The sequence below is a fragment of the Myxocyprinus asiaticus genome, chromosome 43 (genome assembly GCF_019703515.2).
Source record: "Myxocyprinus asiaticus isolate MX2 ecotype Aquarium Trade chromosome 43, UBuf_Myxa_2, whole genome shotgun sequence".
In the NCBI taxonomy this organism is placed as follows: Eukaryota; Metazoa; Chordata; class Actinopteri; order Cypriniformes; family Catostomidae; genus Myxocyprinus; species Myxocyprinus asiaticus.
The window spans coordinates 2,646,727-2,669,192 of record NC_059386.1 but is presented as its reverse complement, the minus strand read 5'-3'; the positions used below and the strand labels follow the sequence as shown (position 1 = coordinate 2,669,192).

The window sequence follows — 22,466 nt, the reverse complement described above, 5'->3', positions numbered from 1 at the left end:
ATGGCAAGATAGGGGCAAGAATTTCTTGTTCAATGCAGAACCAGGGAGGGGCTCTTTCAGGTGGAAGCGACCAATGAGCCAAATGTCCGAGACTGAATGCATAATAATAAAACGAAATCTTGGGTAAGCCTAACCCATTTTTGTCAATCGGTCTATGTAACTTATTGAAATGTAATCAGGGACGTTTACCATTCCAAATGAAAGACTTTGCTATGCTTTCAAATTGCTTGAAATAAGAGAGGTGGACATCTACCGGGAGAGACTGTAGCAGGTAGTTAAATTTTGGAATACAGTTCATTTTAATAACATTAACCTTCCCAATCATCGATAAATGTAATGAAGCCCACCTGCCCATATTGCTCGAAAACTGTTTTATTAAGGGGTCAAAATTAACTAACTAAATCAGACAAATTTGTGGGGAATAAAATGCCCAAATACTTAATGCCCTGTTTGGGCCACTGGAAGGCGCCTGGCTGGAAGGCCGTTACTGGACAGTACGCTGTCAGAGCCAAAGCTTTGGATTTAGACCAGATGACTTGGTATCTTGAGAATTTGGAAAAGGAATTAATAATTCTGTGGAGGCAAGGCATAGATTTAGTAGGGTCTAAGATGAATAATAAAATATCATCTGCATAAAGCAGAAGCTTATGCGCCACGCCTCCGGCCACCATCCCTGGAAAATCATTCTACTTTCTTATCGCGGCTGCTAATGGTTCCAGGGCAAGACAGAACAATAATGGGGAAAGAGGGCAACCCTAACGGGAGCCCCTATCCAGAGTAAAATAATCTGAAATTAATCCATTTGTTTGAACCGCTGCTACAGGGTGTCTATAAAGTAACTTGATCCAACCAATAAACGTACTCCCGAACCCATACATTTCCAAAATCTTAAAAAAATAATCCCATTCTACCATATCAAACGCCTTTTCGACGTCAAGTGAGATGGCAGCGACCGGAGTCTGATCATTCGCCACTGACCACATGATATTGATGAAATGCCTAATATTATCAGAAGAGCTACGACCCCGAATAAACCCCACCTGATCTATATGTATAAGAGATGCCATAACTTTACTTAATCGGTTAGCCAAAATTTAAGCCAAAAATTTTTACATCTAGCTGGATCAGGGAAATTGGACAGTAACTTTTACACTCATTTGGATCTTTGTCCTTTTTAAGAATCAGACTGATACGGGCTTGTGTCATGGTTGGAGGAAGCTTTCCATTCTTTAATGATTCAGTATAAACTAATAACAAAAATGGAGCCAGTTCTGTAGCATAAGATCTAAAAAATTCAGCGGCAAAACCATCTGGCCCCGGAGCCTTGCCTGTAGGTAGGGACTTAAATTACCTCGTCAAGTTCATCCAGGGTTATTTCAGAATCAAGATAATTTTTTTGCTCATTCGTCAGTTTAGGAAGATCTAATGGTTCCACAAAGTTTCTAATATCTTCATCAGTAGATGAAGACGTGGAACTATAGAGATCAAGATAGAATTCTTTAAAGGCATTAATATCAATGGCCGAGGTAAAAATTTCACCACCAGCAGATTTCACTGAGGGAATGGTAGAAAAAGACCCTCTCTGCTTTATATATCTAGCCAAAAGCTTCCCTGCTTTGTCCCCTGACTCAAAGTATGAATGTTTTGCCCTGAACAACCAAAACTCCACTTTCCACAACAAAATAGTATTATATCTGTATTTCAATCGGGTCAATTCTCTGAGACCATCAGTTGACATTCGGCGCTACAGCTCTGCCTCTGCACTTTTAATATTTCCTTCCAAATCCACGAGTTCTTGTGCTTTGGATTTTTTGATGAATAAGGCATACTGTATGATCCAACCCCTAAGCCTTAAGTGCCTCCCAAGCCATGCCCACAGAGGATACTGAGGACCAGTTGGTCTCCATATAAACACTGATTTCAGTCTTTAACATTTGTTGGAAATCAGGATTTTGCAAAAGGGATACATTAAAGCGCCAACTATATGATTTTTTTTTCTCTGTATGTGGCAACATCTCTAAATTCACCAGGGCGTGATCTGAGACTAAAATGTTTCCAATTGAGCAATCCACAACAGATGAAATGAGGGACTTAGATATACAAAAAAAAATCTAGAGTAAATCTTATGAACTGATGAAAAAAATTTATAATCCCAACCAGATGGGTTCAAAAGTCGCCAGATATCTGCAAGACCAAGATTTTTACACATCCTGTGAAGCGTCAATGTTGCTCTAGGGGGCTTACACACGTTTGCTTCACTATGGTCAAGGACTGAGTCCATCAAAAGATTAAAGTCTCTTCCCAATATTATGTCATGAGAGATGCCAACAACTTGCAACACCCCATCAAGATCTATAAAAAAGCCCTGATCATCAACGTTAGGTGCATAAATATTAGCCAAAATCAACCTTTGCCCCTGAATTTCTCCTAAAACAACAATGACTCTTCCTAATTTATCTTTAATATGTTTGAGACATTTGAATTGTAGATGCTTATTTATCAGTGTAATGACTCCCCTGCTTTTACTTGAACCAGCACTAAAGAAAACATGTCCACCCCTTATCTTACCAAATTTTTCAGCTTCCTGCGGGCAAAGATGCGTTTCTTGAAGAAACACTATCATATTTCTTACGTTTACGAAAATAAATAACCTTCCTTCTTTTTATAGGGTGCCCCAACCCATTCACATTCCACGTGGAGAGAGAAACTTATTCATATTAACATTTGACATATTGATATAATAAAAAAATTAAAAAATGAGTGTCAAAAACAAGATTACACAGACCACATTCCCCATTAATGCAACAATCAAACCCCAAACTTCCACCCCGAGCAAAACAAACAGAAAAAAGAAAAATGTGCGCATTAACCCCGCGCACGACAGCGCCAACCGGCGACAATCCCTCTAAATTCAAAGAGTCCATGTACGCATGCGAGAACCCCCGCGACAACTTTGCCATCGGATTATTCAAGTCCGGTGTTTCTGCACAAATTTGAGACAAAATTACATAACAGAAAATACTTTGTAAAACAGACCCCAGCCAACAGGCAGAATAACAGAAAAAACATGTAGATTCATTCACAGAACTTTCTTGAAGGTGTGTTCCTCCACAAAATAAACTCCAGCTGATATAAAGCCGTTCAGTTTCCTCGGACAGACAAACAACTGTTCAGTGAGCCAGCTGTTATGAGTTCAGCAGATGAGGTAATCATTCTACTGGGAGGCATAAGCACAAAGAACAAACAGATTTAACCACAACTGTCCCGAAGTAGTGTAATTCCACAAAACAAGCTCCAGCCGCTAGGCAGAGCCAGCACGAAAAACAAAACCGGCATCCCGGTTCCTCGGATGATCGAGAGCCAAACTAACTCGGAGGCCGTGCAAAAAAAAAAAAAAAAAATAAAAAAAAAACCCACCATAACTTACTCAGCCCGTCAACTTTATAAAGGACGTCCTTTATGTGAGCATGTAGATATTTTGCGGTCATCCATAATGTCCATTCTTGATCTGGCTGGTAACTTCAGTGTAAAAAAACCTTCTGTCAATGTAAAAGTTTCTTGGAGTCATGCCACAAAACAAACTCCAGCCGCTAGGCGGAGCCAGCGCAAAAAGAAACAAAAATGGCACCCAGCTTCCTCAGATAATAGAGGTTCTCAACCGCGAGGCAGTCCACTAATATAAGAAACATCAAATGGCTTACTCCAATGTATTTATAAAGGAGAGTGCCTGTTTTGGACATGTAAATACTTTGCGACCATTCTTCGTTTCTATTCTCAGTTTGGCTGGGAACATCAGTGCAAAAGTGATCTTCTGTTGGTGTAAGAGTTTCTTGCATTCCCTGAACCGATCACGTTTCTCTCTTGTCGAATTTGCAAAGTCCGGGAACAAGAAAATATTATGGTTCTTCTAAGAAAGCTTCCCTTTACTCCTCGCCGAGACACGAGATCTTTATCGGATGATTTCAGAAATTTGGCCAGAATGGATCGAGGCCTCTCTCTCTCACCAGATCTTCGAGCTGGGACTCTGTGAGCTCGCTCAATTTCCAGCTCGTGGCCTGTTATGTCGAGCAGACTCGGGAAGAGCTCATCCAGGAATTTCACCATATCTCTGCCTTCTTCATGCTCAGGAATTCCAACAATTCGTATGTTATTCCTTCAGCTCATATTTTCGAAATATTCCAGTTTTTCCGAAATTTATTCCAAATCTGTTTTGGACGCAGGCGGATTAGCGGATAATTCCCTTTCCGATGACTCAAGATAATCGATTCATTTTTCAACTTCTGTCACTCTTGTAAACAACTCGGAGAATTTTGTTTCCATCGTGTAATCGATCGACGTATTACAGCGAGATCCTCCAAGTCAGCAACAACCTTCGTCAGCATTACAGAGATGTTGATGCTGAATTTCATCTCCCGACGCGCTTTCCAAATCATGTCCCCTGTCCGCAGTCCCGTCAGAGGCCTCAGCTTGAACATGTAAGTGTCTTTTAATGTCTCCAGAGTCTGAGGATTTTGACTTCTTTGCCGTGTTTACCTCAAAGAGCAAGTATGTAACTGGGTGTATCGAATCTCACCGGATTATAACATGAAAATAATAAAAAAAACTAGCAAAGTTCGCAGAGCTCATGTCTCACACGTCTGCCTCTCGCATGGCATTATGTGAACTCTATAAACATAATATTTGTAATATAATTAAATACTGAAAAGTATCAATAAAAAAATAGTTATTATAAATAGTCGCCTTTTTTAATATCGTATCAATAGCTTTGCAAAATTTTGTTGCCAAACTCTATTCAAATCAATTGTTGCATTTTCTGCCCCACTGCGGTGGTAGAGTGCCAGAGTGCCTCTGGCGGTTATGCCTTTGGCATAAATATATCAGCTTACATAATATTTTGCAAAAACTTTAAAGTTCTGAAATAATGTAATTTATGTATTTAAGTTTAGTAAAGTATACTGGGGGCCTGGGTAGCTCAGCTAGTAAAGACGCTGACTACCACCCCTGGAGTCACGAGTTCAAATCCAGGGCGTGCTGAGTGACGCCAGCCAGGTCTCCTAAGCAACAAATTGGCCCGGTTGCTAGGGAGGGTAGAGTCACACATGGAGTAACCTCCTCGCGGTCGCTATAATGTGGTTCGCTCTCGGTGGGGCACGTGGTGAGTTGTGCGTGGATGCCGCAGAAAATGGCGTAAAGCCTCCACATGCGCTGTCTCCGTGGTAATGCACTCAACAAGCCATGTGATAAGAAACGCAGATTGACAGTCTCAGACGCGGAGGCAACTGAGATTCGTCCTCCGCCACCCGTATTGAGGTGAGTCACTATGCCACCACAAGGATACCAAATTGGGGAGAAAAGGGAAGAGAGGGAAAAAAAAAAAGTTTAGTAAAGTATTAGATCCTTAGTAACTGTGTTGTGGATTCTTCATCTTAGGGACGTATTCATTTTCAGTTTTTAGAGACTTCTTGATTTTGCCCTACATCGCACATTATGACAACGCCGTATTCATAACATGAGATATGCATTTAGCGTAACCATGACTAGGTGTAGGCTATCAACTACACGTCCATTTGTCCCTGACTGAAGTTAAAATCCAGAAATTCCTACACAAACTCTCACATCATGTCAACAAACAACACGAAAGGGCTCGCGCCCATTTATTCACTCTATCTAGAAGTCAAGCTTCATTGTGCATTTGCTTCATTGCAGATTTAAGTTATAGGCTAAAATTACATTTATGTTGTTGATATAGTTTAAGCTCTTATACTATATATACATACACTCAATTAATCCTTTATTAGGAAGACCTGTACACCTACTTATTCATGTGATTATCTAATCAGCCAGTTGTGTGGCAGCAGTGTAATGCATAAAATCATTCAGATATGAGTCAGGAGCATCAGTTAATGTTCAAATTAACCATCAGAATGGGGAAAAAATGTGATCTCAGTGATTTCAACCATGGCATGATTGTTGGTGCCAGATGGGCTGGTTGGAGTATTTCTGTAACTGCTGATCTCCTGGAATTTTCAATCACAACAATCTCTAGAGTTAAGTCAGAATGGTGTTAAAAACAAAAATCATCCTGTAAGTGGCAGTTCTGTGGATGGAAAGGCCTTGTTGATGAGAGAGGTCAATGGAAAATGGCCAGACTGGATCGAGCTGACAGAAAGGCTATGGTAACTCAGATAACCAATCTGTGCAATCGTTGTGAGCAGAATAGGATCTCAGAATGCACAACGTTGAACTTTGAGGCAGATAGCAGAAGACCACATGGGGCACATTATTAGGACCATAGTGTTCCTAATAAAGTGCTCAGTGAGTGTATATGAAGCAGTTCACTTTCATCTTATAACACACAGATAACACAGTGAAATCCTCACTCTCTATACAAGTTCATTCAGCTGTTCAAGCTCCGTTGTGCATTTACTTAGTTGCAGATCTATGCTGTAATATTATATTTATGCTGCTGATAGCTTGTTTATCTCATACATATATACAGTGTATGATCCATTTGAAAATAGTGCTTCAGTTTACTGGGATCAGCGCTTTCATCTCACAACATGCAGCTTAGACAGGAAAATTCCTCACAATAGTATGACTGGATCACTTCAACAAGGTTTTTCCATTTAAAACATTGTCAATGCATTTGTAATATCTTGCGGTGTTGATTCTCATCATATTTTCGTCAAAGTTTGAATTAAAATTATCCTCACAATCCAATCATTCTTAACGGAATCAAACAACACCTCAAACATATTTGTCAGTAATTTCGTTGACGAGATTAACACTGCGTTCTGGACATGGGTTCAGTGCGGCTAACTCAAAAAATTAAAAGCATCTGACAATTGAAAAGCTTTCAGCAAAAGTTGGACTGAACTATTTAATTATTGCCCAGCTTTAGTGATATTTAGTCATGTTAATATTGGAGTTCAGCAATAATAACAGAATCTGACACCTGTAACAATTTTAGTCATCGACATGTACATGTTTCTGACGTATAAGACAGGCTGTATGGTGCGATAACAGACAGAAATGGTAAACCAATGCAAAAAGTTTTGTATTCGTTATTTTGGGTATTTTGTGATATTTTACAGTGTTTAATTTTTATTTTGTGTTTAATTACAGTTTTTAAAGTTTGATCCACAATAAACGCATTATTTACTCGTAATGAGAGCACCCCTCCCCTGCCCCCTCCAACCACCGTATAACACCATTCACTGGTGGTGATTGGCCCTTAACAACCGCGGTGGTAAAACATTTTTGCGTGATTTTAGCTTGCTGTGTTTAAAAGTGAACAGTCAGCACAGTAAAACCCTCTGCATGAAGTTTTGTCTCTTTAATGCTTTAAGTTTAGTGCATTTATGCAACACTGCTGTTACAGCAATCAAAGCACTGAATCAACAATACATTATGAGACGATTACTGTCGGACGCTAAATCTGCTGTGAGTAATGTTCCTGTAGTTGTGAGGTGCTTGGAAAAGATTTAAGTCTTTTGCTGATTCTATCTGACACTGCTTAAATAAAAATACAGTAGTTGCAGTTTGAAAGGTTAAACTGCTCAATGTTGTGAACTAGATGTGTACCTGAATCATTATCTTGCAGTTTTGCACTTTTGAATGCGCAGCGAGGATCGATATGAGACTCCCAAGCTCTCAGTTTACATTAAAGCGTGTCATTCTGTGCCATTCTTTATTGGAGCCTATTTTATTTCTTATTTTGATAGTTTTGTGCAATATGATTTTATACTTATTTAGCCTATTTATTTGTTGAATATCCGTTAGTTACCATGTTGAAGTGCTGCACTTAACACTTAGCACAGGAACACTGTCCTATCGAAACGAAACTTGGTATGCTTCATAAGGACCATGGACTGAGGGCACATGCAGAGTTTCACGACAGAGCCACCTATGGGTTTAGAAGTGTGAAAAATGGCTTTTTTGGACTGCAACTATTGAACCATATGTCCTAAATTCATGGGGTTGGTGTCTGTGGATTTCTTAGGATTCATTTTTAACATATCAGCCATACTGCCTCTCTACCATATTGAATTTGATTAAAAAGTTATATATATTTTATATGCATTGTCAGACCTATAGTTCAAACGATAACCCACACTTGTGTGCAGACTCTAAACTCTGGATGTCTCTTTGCCATGGTTGAGCTATGTCAACTGAGTGGCACAGTCTGCAGAGTATTGGATTATAGTTCCAAGGGGCATGGGTTCAAGCCCCACCATAACCAGTATTACAGTTTGTGGAGCGGGACGTGGTCATGTGTCTGTCAGTGGGGAGAGAGGAAGCGGTAAGGGCCATCACCTGGTGATTGTTGATAATAAACACCTGTGTCTCGGTTCAGTGACGGCGGAGACAGGTTTTAAAGGGCTGGCGGAGCGACAGACAGAGAGGGTCCCAGTCACACAGACCCAACGCTGCAAGAAGCTGAACACTACAAATATTGTTAACTTAGTACTTATGAGTTTGTTGACTATTATCCCTGACACTGATGAGTGTAAACTAAAATAGACCTGAAAAGGCAAAACTGTGACTGGAAACCTGAGAAATAAAACAGACTTACGTGGACTGCAACCCCGGCTCCCGCTTCCTTCTTGCTGGAACTTCTACACAGTTTAATTTTGTTCTGGTGGTTTTTTATTGTACTTCCTGAATTGTTGCAGGGCTAATCCCTGATAATTTCTGCTTGCAGGAATTCTTGTTGTTTTATTTCTCTCTCTAATGGAAGTTTCAGGCAGAACAATGAAGCATAACTTTTGAAACGTATGTCCTAAAATCAGGAGCTATTTTGAAATCATTTAAAGTCAAAACCACATAGAATTCAAAACCACATAGCTCTAACAAGATTTTTTTCAGTGATTGTTTTGTACTATCAGATTGGAATGTCTCTTTGGCACTGTTAAGATGAGTCAACTGAGTGGTCTAGTGGGTCATGCATTAGGATATGGTTCAAATGGTTGTAAGTTCAAATTCAGCTACGAACGCTAAGAACAGTTGAAGAGATGTTTTCTAAAAAATCTTGAGATTTTTGTATTGTGCTCACTGAACAGTTGATGGGCTTTTCCCAATCAAATTTAGATTTTGATCTTTGTTGTAAAGTCACATGAATATGAAGTTGATAATGGTGACTACTGTGCTTGGCAATGCTTCCTCTAAGCTTGGTATGTCCCTTTGGTGACTGTCATTGTTCTGGCTGTATGGTGCAGTGGGTTGTGCACTGACCTGTGGAATGGAAAGGCATAGGTTCAAATCAATCCTGAGGTGACTTCTAATTAGGGCTGCGACTAACGAATATTTTGATGATCGATTAATCTACCGATTATTAGAACGATTATTTGACTATTCGGTGATTTTTGCAACGATTAATCATTAGCTCTTAACCGATCATTCAGCTTGTGCCCAGACTTAAGGTTGTATTAAACGTGCTTACTAACAATAAAGAGGACAAAATCATCTTTTAAAAATACCTCCAAATGACATTTACTGAATTAAAGGGGAAAAAAATACTTGTTTAATTCAGTAAAAAAATTCACTGCAAAAAATCCTATTATTATCAAGTGTTTTTGTCTTGTTTTCCATTTAAAATTGTCCAAAAATCCGTAAAACAAGATACATTTACTTGAAGCAACATAAGATATTTAGACTTGCTTTAAGAGAATGTATCTTAAATAAGTATATTTTTTATATAAGTGTATATTTTCACTTTGATATACTTCTGCAAGTGCAGTAAAGACAAGATATACTTAATCAAGATCTATTCTCTAAAGCAAGTCTAAATATCTTATATGCTGCTGCTCAGTTGAATACATCTTTTTTTAAAGGATTTTTTAGATATTTGAAAATATCTGTATTTTTAATATTATATACAACATTCTCAAATAATGATAAAAAAATGATTCTGCAGTATAGCTTCTAAAGAAAATGTATATTGTTTTAAAGGAGTTTTAGATATTTATATTGGAAAACAAGCCAAAACTATGTTGCAGTGTATAATGGGGCGAAGACTACCCTCTCTCACCTTTTTGTTCACTTCAATCCATCTTTAACTCACACAAAACAAACTCTCTCTTATTAATAAAGCTAAGTATTGCCAATTTTCTTAACGATAAGAAATGCACAGAGACATACACTATGATTCAACAAGTCGCAAACCATCACGTTATAATCTAGCTGCATTAAGTGCCCGCACTCAAGGGACGAGCATCCCCGCGCCAGAGTGTGCCTCAGCTGGGTGCAATTTCAATCTCTCCCCCTTAGGGTGTGTTCACACCAGTAGTTCGGTTCCCTTGGTCCTCTTGGTCCGAACCAAAAAAGAAAATGATTAATTTAGTCCTGGTTCGCTTAGCATTCACACTTGAATTTTTAACACCGAACTTAACGATACAAAACCAAAGGCATTAGGAAAAAGTCACAACCTGATTGGACAGCTTTTATGACATATATTCTTTGATGGAACTTGCCGATCATCCAAAACAATGCTGGCTGCTGGGAGAAATGCGCTCGTTATATTTATATATGTATATATGGTGGTATTTTTACCAGCTGAGAACAAACGAAGAGATAATAAAATGTGTAAAGGTGTCAAAACAGCACCAGGAATTCCTCCATTGCACACACAAACGAAGATATGCTGCAAGGATGGCTGACGGCGTTTCCAACGCCTGTACCGAACTGTAATGGGCAACATATGATGAGAAGAACCAGGTATGCTTGAGGTCAGTATTAGGCAAATTACTTCCTGTTTTTGGTCCGTTTAGACGTCTTTGGTCCAGGTTGTGTTTATATATCAATCGAACCACACCAGAATTCATTTGGAAGCGGACCGAGACCCACTATTCAGGCAGTCTCGGTCCACTTGTTTGGTGCGCACCAAGGTTCGGGTGACAGCGTTCAAATGAACCGCACTAACAGAGCAATTGCACCGGAGTTCGTTTTAATCTAACCAAACCTGCCACGTGTGAAAACACCCTTGGATCGGGACACTTCGTGCAACTCGTAGAAGAGATGCTGACTGGACAGAGAAATGCCAGTTTTGGAGTTCATAGTTATTTACATGATCTGCTTCCTTATTATTTGAACTTTAATAAAGCTATAATGCATTAAATAACTGCATTAAAGATGTATCGCCGGGATGTTTGCTTTAAAAGACGCTCGACACACAAGTTTTGCTTCAGCGGAGCAGCAGCTCCAGATCCACTTATTCCACAACGAGAGTGCTTCTGTATTTACTTATTTTGTATACAAAGTATAACTCCCTCATACTTTGCGATCTACATCACCTTAAACAGTTTAGAGTGCATTTGGACTGTGAGCTGTGTAATTCTTCCTCTCCTCAGTCAGGCGCGAACTGCAGTGTTACTCTCACGCTTCATCATTAGAGTTTAATGTGGTCTCATGTTAGGTTAAATGAGATCAAACGACTATTCGACAACGTAAATTTGTTGACAACTGTCGACTAATCGTTTCAGCCTACTTGTAATGTTGTGTGTGTTTGCTCTGTATGTCTAAGTGTTGCGCAATCCTTTACATTTTGTTGCTTGGCCCCGTAATTGCTGCTTGCATCTATATTTACACATTATTGTCCTTAACACAGACTAATCGACTAGTGGTTCAAACAACTGACCGACAAGTCGATTATGAAAATAGGTAGTTTTGCGCAACGCAGCTCACTAGGTTTTGGAACACACCCTGTGTCACATCTGTCCAGTTATTTGTTTATTTCCCTAATAGGCCCTTTCCCACTGGTGGTACTAAAGCCCGTTTTAGGTCATTTTCCCTGGGACTAGTACTTTTCATCACTTTCAAACCTGAGGAACTATAGTTCCTTGGAGCCTTTGGGGATTTTTAGCTCCTACTCTAGGTAGGTACTTTTGGGGCTTATAGGGACTGTGGGAGGTGCTGCAGCCTGTGATTGGTCAAACACGTATGACACACAAATACTTTTGAGAAATGCAAAGAATCTGCAGCTGCCATTAGTAAACTAAGGCCCCATTTCCACCTGGTAATAAGATGCATTTCCGTGGATCTGATCACATGTGGTCAGGTGAGACATATCGCTGTTTACACCTGGTCACTTAAATGCATCTCGTGACCACTTGTGTTTGGATTTGGAGGGGAGAGTCTCTGTTTCATGACGACACACATCAATCACTACGTCAGTGTGTTACTGCATGATATTAAATCACAACAAAGTAAGAAAAGACAAAGAAAGCGCAAAAAAAAAAAACAAAAAAAAAAAAACAGCACATTGTTTCTCCCAGATGCGGTTGATTTTTAATCCTAACAACATGTCAAGCAGAATTATCCGTTATTTTACCTGTATTAACCCTCTGGGGTCTGAGGGTGTTTTGGGCCCTGGAGAAGTTTTGACATGCCTTGACATTTGTGTTTTTTTCAGTTGCTTAAACACATATTAATGGCTAAAGTCTGATAACACTGTATTCAGCACAAACTGGGCTACAATAATATGTGAACAACATGTATGTACATGTTTGTATTTTTGAGAAAATAACGTTTATGCATGGTTTTTGAAAAAAAAATTGTAAGTCACTGAAATAAGGCCATATATCACATACTAAACATTTGTTCACAAGACTTTTGAGAACTGGATCTTATAGCCTAGAGTTTTTGCTACAGAAATGATGTGAAACCCATCCTGATCACTCATTCATACAAAACAATATAGTCATTTAACTTTTGTAAGACACTTTTAGTGTTAGAAAGGCCATATGCGAGGAGGCGTGGATGATCATGAATACTGATGTGATTCACACCTGAGGAGACAAAGACTCCTCCCCTGAGAGAGAATGAATGCGAGGAGACTTAATGATTGAATGTATTGTTTGTAGCGTATTCACAAAATCAAGTTTAAGTTAAAAGTAGTAATCTGACTATACATTTTCTTTACATAAAGACTTAAAAACTTTAGACCTACACTACTGTTTACAAGTTTTTAGATCTGTAAGATTTTTTTTTTAATGTTTTTAAAAGAAGTCTCTTCTGTTCACCAAGGCTGCATTTATTTTATCCAAAATACAGCAAAAACTGTGATATTGTGAAATATTTTTACAATTTAAAATAGCTTTTCTATTTGAATATATTGTAAAATGCAATTCATTCCTGTGATCAAAGCTGAATTTTCAGCATCATTACTGCAGTCTTCAGTGTCACATGATCCTCCAGAAATCATTCTAATATGCTGATTTTCTAATATGGGCATATTTACAGCACATTTTACACATTTACACCCGAACAGATATTTGCAAGCACAAGCTTCATTGATGATAATGAGGCAGCATAAACACTAGTTAAAATCTAATCTAAACATTCATATTTTTATATCATACTACATATCATATTTATATCATACAGCATACAATTTAAATACCTACTTTAGCCGAAACAACATTTAAATGTAACTAAAACTTGCCTATTAGGACATATTTCAAATTTCAATACTCTGAATCCTGGCTGGCAAGTCTGGAAATAGTCCAACTAGTAAAATATGTACATGTTTATATAAAATAGCATGTCATCTAATATGTAAGTAAAACTAAATGGCTTACTCATTCGAAATTGTATCCTTGGCTGGATCAAGTCGCTCTTCAAACGTTCATCGTTGGATTTCCGCTCATCTTCTGAGGAAAATGTGAACACTTCCTCACCTGTGTAGCATGCCATCTTCCAAACGCGCAGAAAAGTGAATGAACTTGATGCTTTTTAAGGCACTGTTGGGGGTGTTTGCCATTTGCATTGATCGCCTCAGCACATTACCGTATGAATAGTCCGTGGGTGGGATCACATTAGGAATAATTAGCCATGAAACTGTACATCGCTTTGTTTCATACAGATTACATTGCAGTAGAATATTTGTTTTAAATTTGAATTCTTTTATTTAAAAGTAGACATTTTAAGCTTTCTTTAGACATATTTTTCACGTTTGTGTGATAAATATTCGCGGAGTTTCAGTTCATTTTTGTGACGTGTTTCAGAAAGATGCTCAGAGACGGCTGAAAGTGCACCCTGTTTATTTTCTTTATTTGATAAAAGAACAAGGTTTTGTTATTGTGAGTGTACACAAATAAAAGTAGACTCTAATGATGTCTTACACTTATCTGTATGCCCATAAATGACGGAGTATTTTAAGTTGTTTCCGCTTTTTGAGGAAAAAATCCAGCAGGACGCGCCGGCGCGTCCGTCGACCCCAGAGGGTTAAAGGAGCTTCGGGTGTTCATGCTTCCCTTCTGTGTTTATATCAGACACACTAAAGGAGATACGCTGGCAAGCTACACGAGTCTGTGTTTGTAGCTTGCTAGCCTGCTTAGTATTGTTTATTCTTATACGTTTATCATTTTATCCTTTGCTATTTTACCGCGAGCTTCCTTTTTTCCACTTTTCTACTGTTTCAACTGCGTGTATTTTACCACGTGCACCTGTTTCTCTCTTTTTTCTTTTCTTTTTTTCCGCTCTACATTTCGCATCTCGACTGCATGCATTCGTTTTCTCCTCTGTGTTTTACACAGATTATTGCAACAATCTCAAACATCTGCTGATCAGGAACCACATCGAACCATATTGATCTCAAACACTCGCCACATAAAAACAAACATAATGACAACAAACAATTGCGGAAAGTCATGGCATCTGCTCATGTTATTTCTTCCTGCATTGCATGTCACATGTTTATGATAGTTTCTTTCATCAGCAGTGAAGGATTTACATGTGATAAATGTAAGGAATTAGTCAGGCTGACAGAGAAGTTTAATGAGTTAGAGACAGGCATCCGAATGCTAGTGGAGGTCAGTGAGAAAAAGAAGCCGGTAGATACTGTTTCGGATGTGGATAGTACAACGAGCAACACACTTTGGTTCCGGCTGTAAAGCCCTGCAGCAGGGTGTTTGGGTGATGTCTCGGTGGCATACTTGCTCAGCAAAGTGACACCACTCTCCTGTTTGGGTTTCCAATCGATTCTCCCCACTCAGTGCACCCACTGAGAATCAAGTTGAAAGTACCCTGGTTATAGGAGATTCTATTGAGACGTCGGCCACTATTGTTAAATGCATTTCGGGGGCTCGGGCATCTGACATCAGATCAAATTTACAAGTGCTGACTAATGCTAAACATAGATTATCTAAAATTGTTATTCATGTCAGCACTAACGATGTCCGGCTTCGCCAGTCGGAGATCACTAGGGATAATATTAAAGAGGTGTGAGAACTTGCAATAACGATGTCAGACACTGTAATATGCTTTGGTCCCCTCCCTGCTCGTCATGGTGACGAGGTTTACAGTAGATTAGTGTCACTGAACGGCTGGATGTCTGAGTGGTGTCCGGAGAATAGCATAGGATTTACAGACAATTGGAAGAGTTTTTGGAGTAGACCTGACATGCTAAAAAGAGACGGACTCCATCCCTCCAAGGAAGGTGCCGCTCTCCTGTCTAATAATTTGGCTCGTAGTCTTAATTGTGATAGTATTTGACTAAATGGGGCCCAAGTCAGGAAGCAGACAAACTGGTTAATTCATGACATGGTGTTAGAAGCGGGATTTAGCTTAGTGGACATTGATAGATTGGAAAATTAGTGCCTCGGAGAGAGAAGTGAAGAGCTATACAGTCGAAGACCATGCTTTTTTTCTGACATAATTTTTTTATTTTATTAACAAAGAAGCCCTTCACATTCAGTATGAATGAGCTGTGAAAAAAACAGCTGTGAGCTGTGTTTTTCAGTTTCTTTCATTAGAATCTTTTTTTTTTCTTGCAATTAACATTTATTGATTCAACCATTAAACAAATAGCAGAACGCACATATACAGAATCAATATCCAACCCCCACTATCCCCCCTTCCCCCACCTGACCCCCAACAACACCCCAGTGGTCACACAATCATAGACACACAACAAAAAATAAATAAATAAATAATAAATAAAACAATCACACACATAAAACCCCTATACCTCTCTCTCCACTGTCCCTCCCCGAGAGCCCTCCAAAAAAGACAGATATCTGCCCCACTTATTCACAAACATGTCTAGACTCCCCAGTCTTCTGGATACCCCCTCCTCAAGATCTGCCACTCTGGACATCTCTGAACACCACTCCTGAAACGGGGGCACTCCAGCCAACTTCCAACTCCTCAAAGTGATCTGTCTGGCGATCATAATACTAGTTAGGACCCAGTTTTTCATGTGCTTATTCTCCAAATTAATGACTGCCCCATCTCCTAAGATACAGAGTCTGGGGCAAAATAAAATTTGAGAGGCCAAAACCTCGCACATAAAACTCTGAATCCTCATCCAAATTTCTTGCATCTTAACACATCCCCAAAAGACATGGGTTGTGTCTCCATCTTCTGATTGGCATCGCCAGCAGGTGGGTGTGTCTTTAAGACCAAGCCTATGCAATCTAGAGGGGGTCCAATAGACTATGTAAAATCTTAAATTGCATGAGGCGAACCCTTGCGTCTCCAGATGCAGATTTGATGTTTTTTAGGGACCCAGCCCACTCTCCCTCCTCCATTACCAAATTTAGATCTTTCTCCCATAATCTCTTAAGAGAAGTTGAAGTTCCGTCCCCCAGACTCTGAATTAGTAGGGAGTAATACACCAATGCCTCATGACCTTTTCCAAAAGCAGTAATCACCACTCCCAGAGTATCTGCCGCTTTAGGAGGGTGTAAACCACTCCCAAAAACAGTACAGAGCAGGTGGCGCAGCTGTAAATACTTATAGAACTGAGATCTAGGAATCCCAAAAAGTTGAACCAAATTTTTAAAGGATCTCAACACTCCATTCTCATATAGGTCACCGAGTGTAGTAACCCCTCTCCCAATCCACTGTGACCAGCAAAAAGGGGACTTGTTGATGCATAATTTGGGGTTCAGTCATATGCTTGAGGCAACATTTAAAAAAATGTCAGAATTATACAGTCTGGACACTTTTGTGCATACCGAGTTCAAGTGCGAGATAACGGGATGTAACTTAACTTCTCCGATTAATTTGATAGAAAGGCTCTGCAGTGGCAAAATACGGGCAAGAATTTCCTGTTCTATACAGAACCAGGGAGGGGCTCTCTCAGGTGGAAGCAACCAATGAGCCAAATGTCTGAAACCGAATGCATAATAATAAAATAAAATCTTGGGTAGGCCTAGCCCACCTTTGTCAATCGGCCTATGTAACTTACTGAAATGTAATTTGGGATGCTTATCATTCCAATGAAGGACTTTGCTATGCTATCAAATTGCTTGAAATAAGAGAGGGGGACATCTACAGGGAGAGACTGCAGTAAGTAATTGAATTTTGGAAAATTCATTTTAATAACATTAACCTTCCCAATCATAGATAAATGTAATGAAGCCCACCTGCCACATCACTCGAAAACCTTTTTATTAAGGGGTCAAAATTAACTAACTAATTCAGACAAATTTGCTGGGAATAAAATGCCCGAACACTTAATGCCCTGTTTGGGCCACTGGAAGGCGCCTGTCTGAAAAGCCGTTACTGGGCTGTACGCTGTTAGAGCCAAAGCTTCGGATTTAGACCAATTAACTCTGTATCTTGAGAACTTAGAAAAGGAATTAATAATTCTGTGGAGCCAAGGCATATGGGGTCGGAAACGAATAATAAAATATCATCAGCATAAAGCAAAAGCTTATGAGTCGTACCTCCCACCACCACCCCTGGAAAATCATCTTACATTCTTATCGCGGCTGCTAATGGTTCCAGGGCAAGACAGAACAATAATGGGGAAAGAGGGCAACCCTGCCGGGTGCCCCTTTCCAGAGTAAAATAATCTGAAATTAATACATTTGTTTGTACCGCTGCTACCGGGTGTCTATAAAGTAACTTAATCCATCCAATAAAAGTATTCCTGAACCCGTATATTTCCACAATCTTAAAAATATAATCTCATTCTACTATATCAAATGCCTTTTCGGCGTCTGATCATTCGCCACTGACCATATGATATTGATGAAATGCCTAATGTTATCAGAAGAGCTGCAGCACAGAATAAACCTCACCTGATCTATATAAGAGATGTCATAACTTAATCGGTCAGATAGAATTTTTAACAATATTTTTACATCTAGCTGGATCAGGGAAATTGGACGGTAACTCTTACACTCACTTGGATTTTTGTCCTTTTAAAGAATCAGACTGATCCGGGCTTGCGTCATGGTTGGCGGAAGCTTCCCATTCTTTAATGATTCCATATAAACTTCTAAGAAAAGTGGAGCCAGTTCTTTAGCATAAGATCTAAAAAATTCAGCAGCAAAGCCGTCTGGCCCCAGACGCTTGCTGAAGGCCTTAATTTCCTCGCCAAGGCCCTCCAAGGTTATCTCAGAATCAAGAGAATTTTTTTGCTCAGCCGTCAGTTTAGGGAGTTTTAATGGTTCCACAAAATCTCTAATATCTTCATCAGTAGACGAAGACGTGGAGCTATAGAGATCAAGATTATTAAATTATTAAAAGACAGAACTCCTTAAAAGCATTAATAATATCAATGGCCGAGGTAAATATTTCACCACCAGCAGATTTCACTGAGAGAATGGTAGAAAAAGACTCTCTCTGCTTTATATATCTAGCCAGACGTTTTCCTGCTTTGTCCCCCGACTCAAAGGATGACTGTCTTGCCCTGAATAGCCAAAACTCCACCTTCCGCGACAAAATAGTGTTATATCTGTATTTCAATCGGGTCAATTCTCTGAGGCCATCAGCCAACATTCGGCACTTCAGCTCTGCCTCAGCACTTTTAATATTCCCTTCCAACTCCACAAGTTCTTGTTCTTTGTGTTTTTTGATGAATGAGGCATACTGTATGATCCAACCCTTAAGGACCGCTAAGGACAGCTTTTTTTTTTAGCCACGCCCATAGAGGATACTGAGGACCAGTTGATCTCCATATAAACATTGATTTAGGTCTTTAACATTTGTTGGAATTCAGGATTTTGCAAAAGGGATACATTAAAATGGCAACTATATGATTTCTTTTTCTCCGTATGTGGCAAAAACTCACCAGGGCGTGATCTGAGACTAAGATGTTTCCAAATGAGCAATCCAAAACAGATTAAATGAGGGACATCAATATATATATATAAAAAAACTAATCTAGAATAAATCTTATGGACTGATGAAAAAAAATGTATAGTCCCAAACAAATGGGTTCAAAAGTCTCCAAATATCTGTAAGGCCCAGATTTTTACACATCCTGTGAAGTGTCAATGCTGCTCTAGGGGGCTTACAAACTTTTGCTTCACTATGATCAAGGACTGAGTCCATCAAATGATTAAAGTCTCCTCCCAATATTATATCATGAGGGGTGCCAGCGGCTTGCAACATCCCTTCAAGATCTGAGTCCTGATCATCAGTGTTAGGTGCGTAAATATTAGCCAAAATCAACCTTTGCCCCTGAATTTCTGCTAAAACAATAATGACTCTTCCTAATTTATCTTTAATCTGTTTGAGACATTTGAATTGTACATGTTTAATTTTCAATGTAATGACTCCCCTGCTCTAGAGCCAGCACTAAAGAAAACATGTCCACACCCCATATCTTACCAAATTTTTCAGCTTCCTGTGGGGAAAGATGCGTTTCTTGAAGAAACGCTATATAATACTTCTTATGTTTAAGAAAAAAAACCTTCCTTCCTTTTTATGGGGTGTCCCAACCCATTCACATTCCACGTGGAGAGAGGCAGTCCGCACATATTAACATTTGACATTTTGACATATGAGAAAAATTGATTGTGTGTCAAAAAATAAAATTATAAAAGACCACATTCCAACATTGGTGCAACAATCAACCCCAGAACATCCCCCAGAAAAAAAAAAGAAAAAAAAAAAACGTGCTCATTAGCACCGCACACGACAGTGCCAACCGGCGTCCATCCCTCTAAACCCAAACAGTCCATGTACGCCTGCGAGAGTCCCCGTGATAACTTTGCCGTCGGATTGCTCAAGTCCGGTGCTTCTATACAAATTTTGAGAGACAGAATTACACAACAGAAAATAATCTATAAAACAAACTCCAGCCAATTGGTGGAATAAGCACAAAGAACATGTAGATTCATCCACATAACTGTCCCGAACAAGCTCCAGCCGCTAGCGGAACCAGCACAAAAACAAAAAAACAGCTGTTCCGTTTCCTTGGGCAGTCAAACGAATGTTCAGTGAGCCAGCCCATTCGGCTGTTACATGAGTGTAACAAATGCCCTAATCACTCCAATGTTTGCAAGAAATATTCCACAAAACAAACTCCATCCAATAGGAGGCATAAGCACAAAGAATGTGCAGATTCATCCACAAACTGTCCCGAAGGAGTGTTATTTCACAAAAACAAACTCCAGCCGCTAGGCGGAACCAACACAAAAAGAAACAAAAAAGGTGCTCAGTTTCCTCGGACAGTCAAGAGAATGTTCAGTGAGTCAGGCCCACTCGGCTGCATCAAGAGCATCACACAATGACCCACTCTTTCCATTGACTTTATGAAGGACATCACATGCAGCCATTCTTAGCATCTATTCTCAATTTCGCCGGGAACATCAGTGCAAAAGCGACCTTCCGTTGATTCCTTGAATCGATCACGTTTCTCTCGTCGAATTCGCAAAGTCTGGGAACAAGAAAATCTTCCTTTACTCCTCTCCTCACGTAACACAAGATCTTTATCGGATGATCTCAGAAATTTGGCCAGAATTGATCGGGGTCTGTATCCCTCATCGGCTCTCTGAGCCAGAACTCTGTGAGCTCGCTCGATTTCCAGCTTATGGCCTGTTATGTTGAGTAGACTCGGGAAGAGCTCATCTAGGAATTTCACCATATATTGGCCTTCTTTGTCCTCAGGAATTCCAACAATTCAGACGTTGTTTCGCCGGTTATGATTCTCAAGGTCTTCCAACTTTTCCCAAATGCGCTCCAAGTCTGTCTTGGTCACTAGCGGGTTAGCAGCTAATTCCCTCTCTGATGACTCCAGATAATTGATCTGTTTTTCAACGTCCCCCACTCTTATAACCATCTCAGTGAATTTAGTCTCCATGGCAGTGATCGATCGACGTATTACAGCAAGATCCTCCAAGCCAGCAACAACCTTCATCACAATTGCCATCATGTTCAACAGTTAACGCTGAATCTCTTTCACCTCAATGGCCAAATTGAGTCCCTGGTCTGCAGCCTTGTCAAGGGTGTCAGCTTGATGTAAGTGTCTTTTAATGTCTCCAGAGCCCGAGGAATTTGAATTCTTTGACATATTGTCTTCATAGAACAGTTATGGAACAGGGTGTATCGAATCTCACCGGTTTGACACAAAGTATTAAAACTAGCAAAGTGCGCGGAGCTCGCCGTTCACACATCCGAACCTCTCATGGCGCCACGTGACTCCCTTCTCTAGCACTCTGGATAGTGTTGCCCCCCTTCGATTAAAGACAATTAAAGAAAAAAGCCCCGCACCATGGTACAATGATCACACTCATGCTCTCAACAGAGCAGCTCGGAAAATGGGGCGCAAGTGGAAGAATACAAACTTAGAGGTATTTCACGGTGCATGGAAGGATAGTGCCCGTAGTTACAGACAGGCACTAAAAGCAGCCAGGTCAGAATATTAGGTGTTTCAGTACTGTGGATAAATTGGTAAGGAATAAAGCCTCGACTGAACCAGATATTCCGTCACAGCACAATAGTAATGACTTCATGACTTTCTTTAATGACAAAATAGAAATCTTAGTAATAATAAGAAATATTAGAGAAATAAGGGAAATTTAGCGAGAAAAGTTAAACATGTTGGCAATGCTGACGAAGGTCGTTATTGACTTGGAGGATCTTGATGTAATACGTCAATTGATCACTACCATGGAGACGAAATTCCCTGAGGTGGTTACAAGAGAGGGGGATGTCGAGAAATGGATTGATTATCTGGAGTCATTGGAGAGGGAATTATCTGCTAATCCGCTAGCGGACTTCTGTCTGCGAGAAGTTGGAAGACATGGAATAACTTCCGTATTGTTGGAATTCCTGAGGCCGAAGAGAGTCAAGATATAGTGAAATTCCTGGACGGGCTCTTTCTGAGTCTGCTCGACATAACTGGCCTTAAGATGGAGATCAAGCGAGCTCACAGGGTTCAGGCTCAGCGATCAGCTGAGGAAGACAGGCCCCGATCAATTCTGGTCAAATTTCTGAGATCATCCAATAAAGATCTCGTGTTATGCGAGGCAAGGAGTAAAGGAAGGCTTTCATGGAAGAACCACAGCATTTTCTTGTTCCCAGACTTTGTGAATTCAACAAGAGTGAAACGTGTGGAGTAATTCTTGCAAGTCATTGGAGTGATTAGATCATTTGTTGCACTCATGTAGTAGCCGAATGGGCCGGCTGAGCATTCGTTTGGCTGTCTGTTTTTGTGCTGGTTCCGCCTAGTGGCTGGAGTTTATTTTGTGGAAGAAAACACCTTCGGGACAGTTGTGTGGATGGGT

The 22,466-nt window shown here is 39.8% G+C and overlaps 1 protein-coding gene across 7 annotated transcripts in view; it reads right to left on the bottom strand.

Moving 5' to 3' along the window:
- The window catches only part of LOC127433271 (chromodomain-helicase-DNA-binding protein 1-like), a 294,229-nt gene that overhangs the window by 212,231 nt on the left and 59,532 nt on the right, over positions 1-22,466 (bottom strand). Inside the window, exon 1 of one of the 7 annotated variants that reach the window (XM_051684995.1) lies at positions 3,418-4,223. The exons of the other annotated variants lie outside the window; for them this stretch is intronic. Coding sequence (XP_051540955.1) covers positions 3,418-3,420 — 3 coding nt within the window. The 5' untranslated portion in view covers positions 3,421-4,223. Of the gene's footprint in view, positions 1-3,417; positions 4,224-22,466 lie in introns of those variants that run through there. 7 annotated transcript variants of the gene reach the window in all.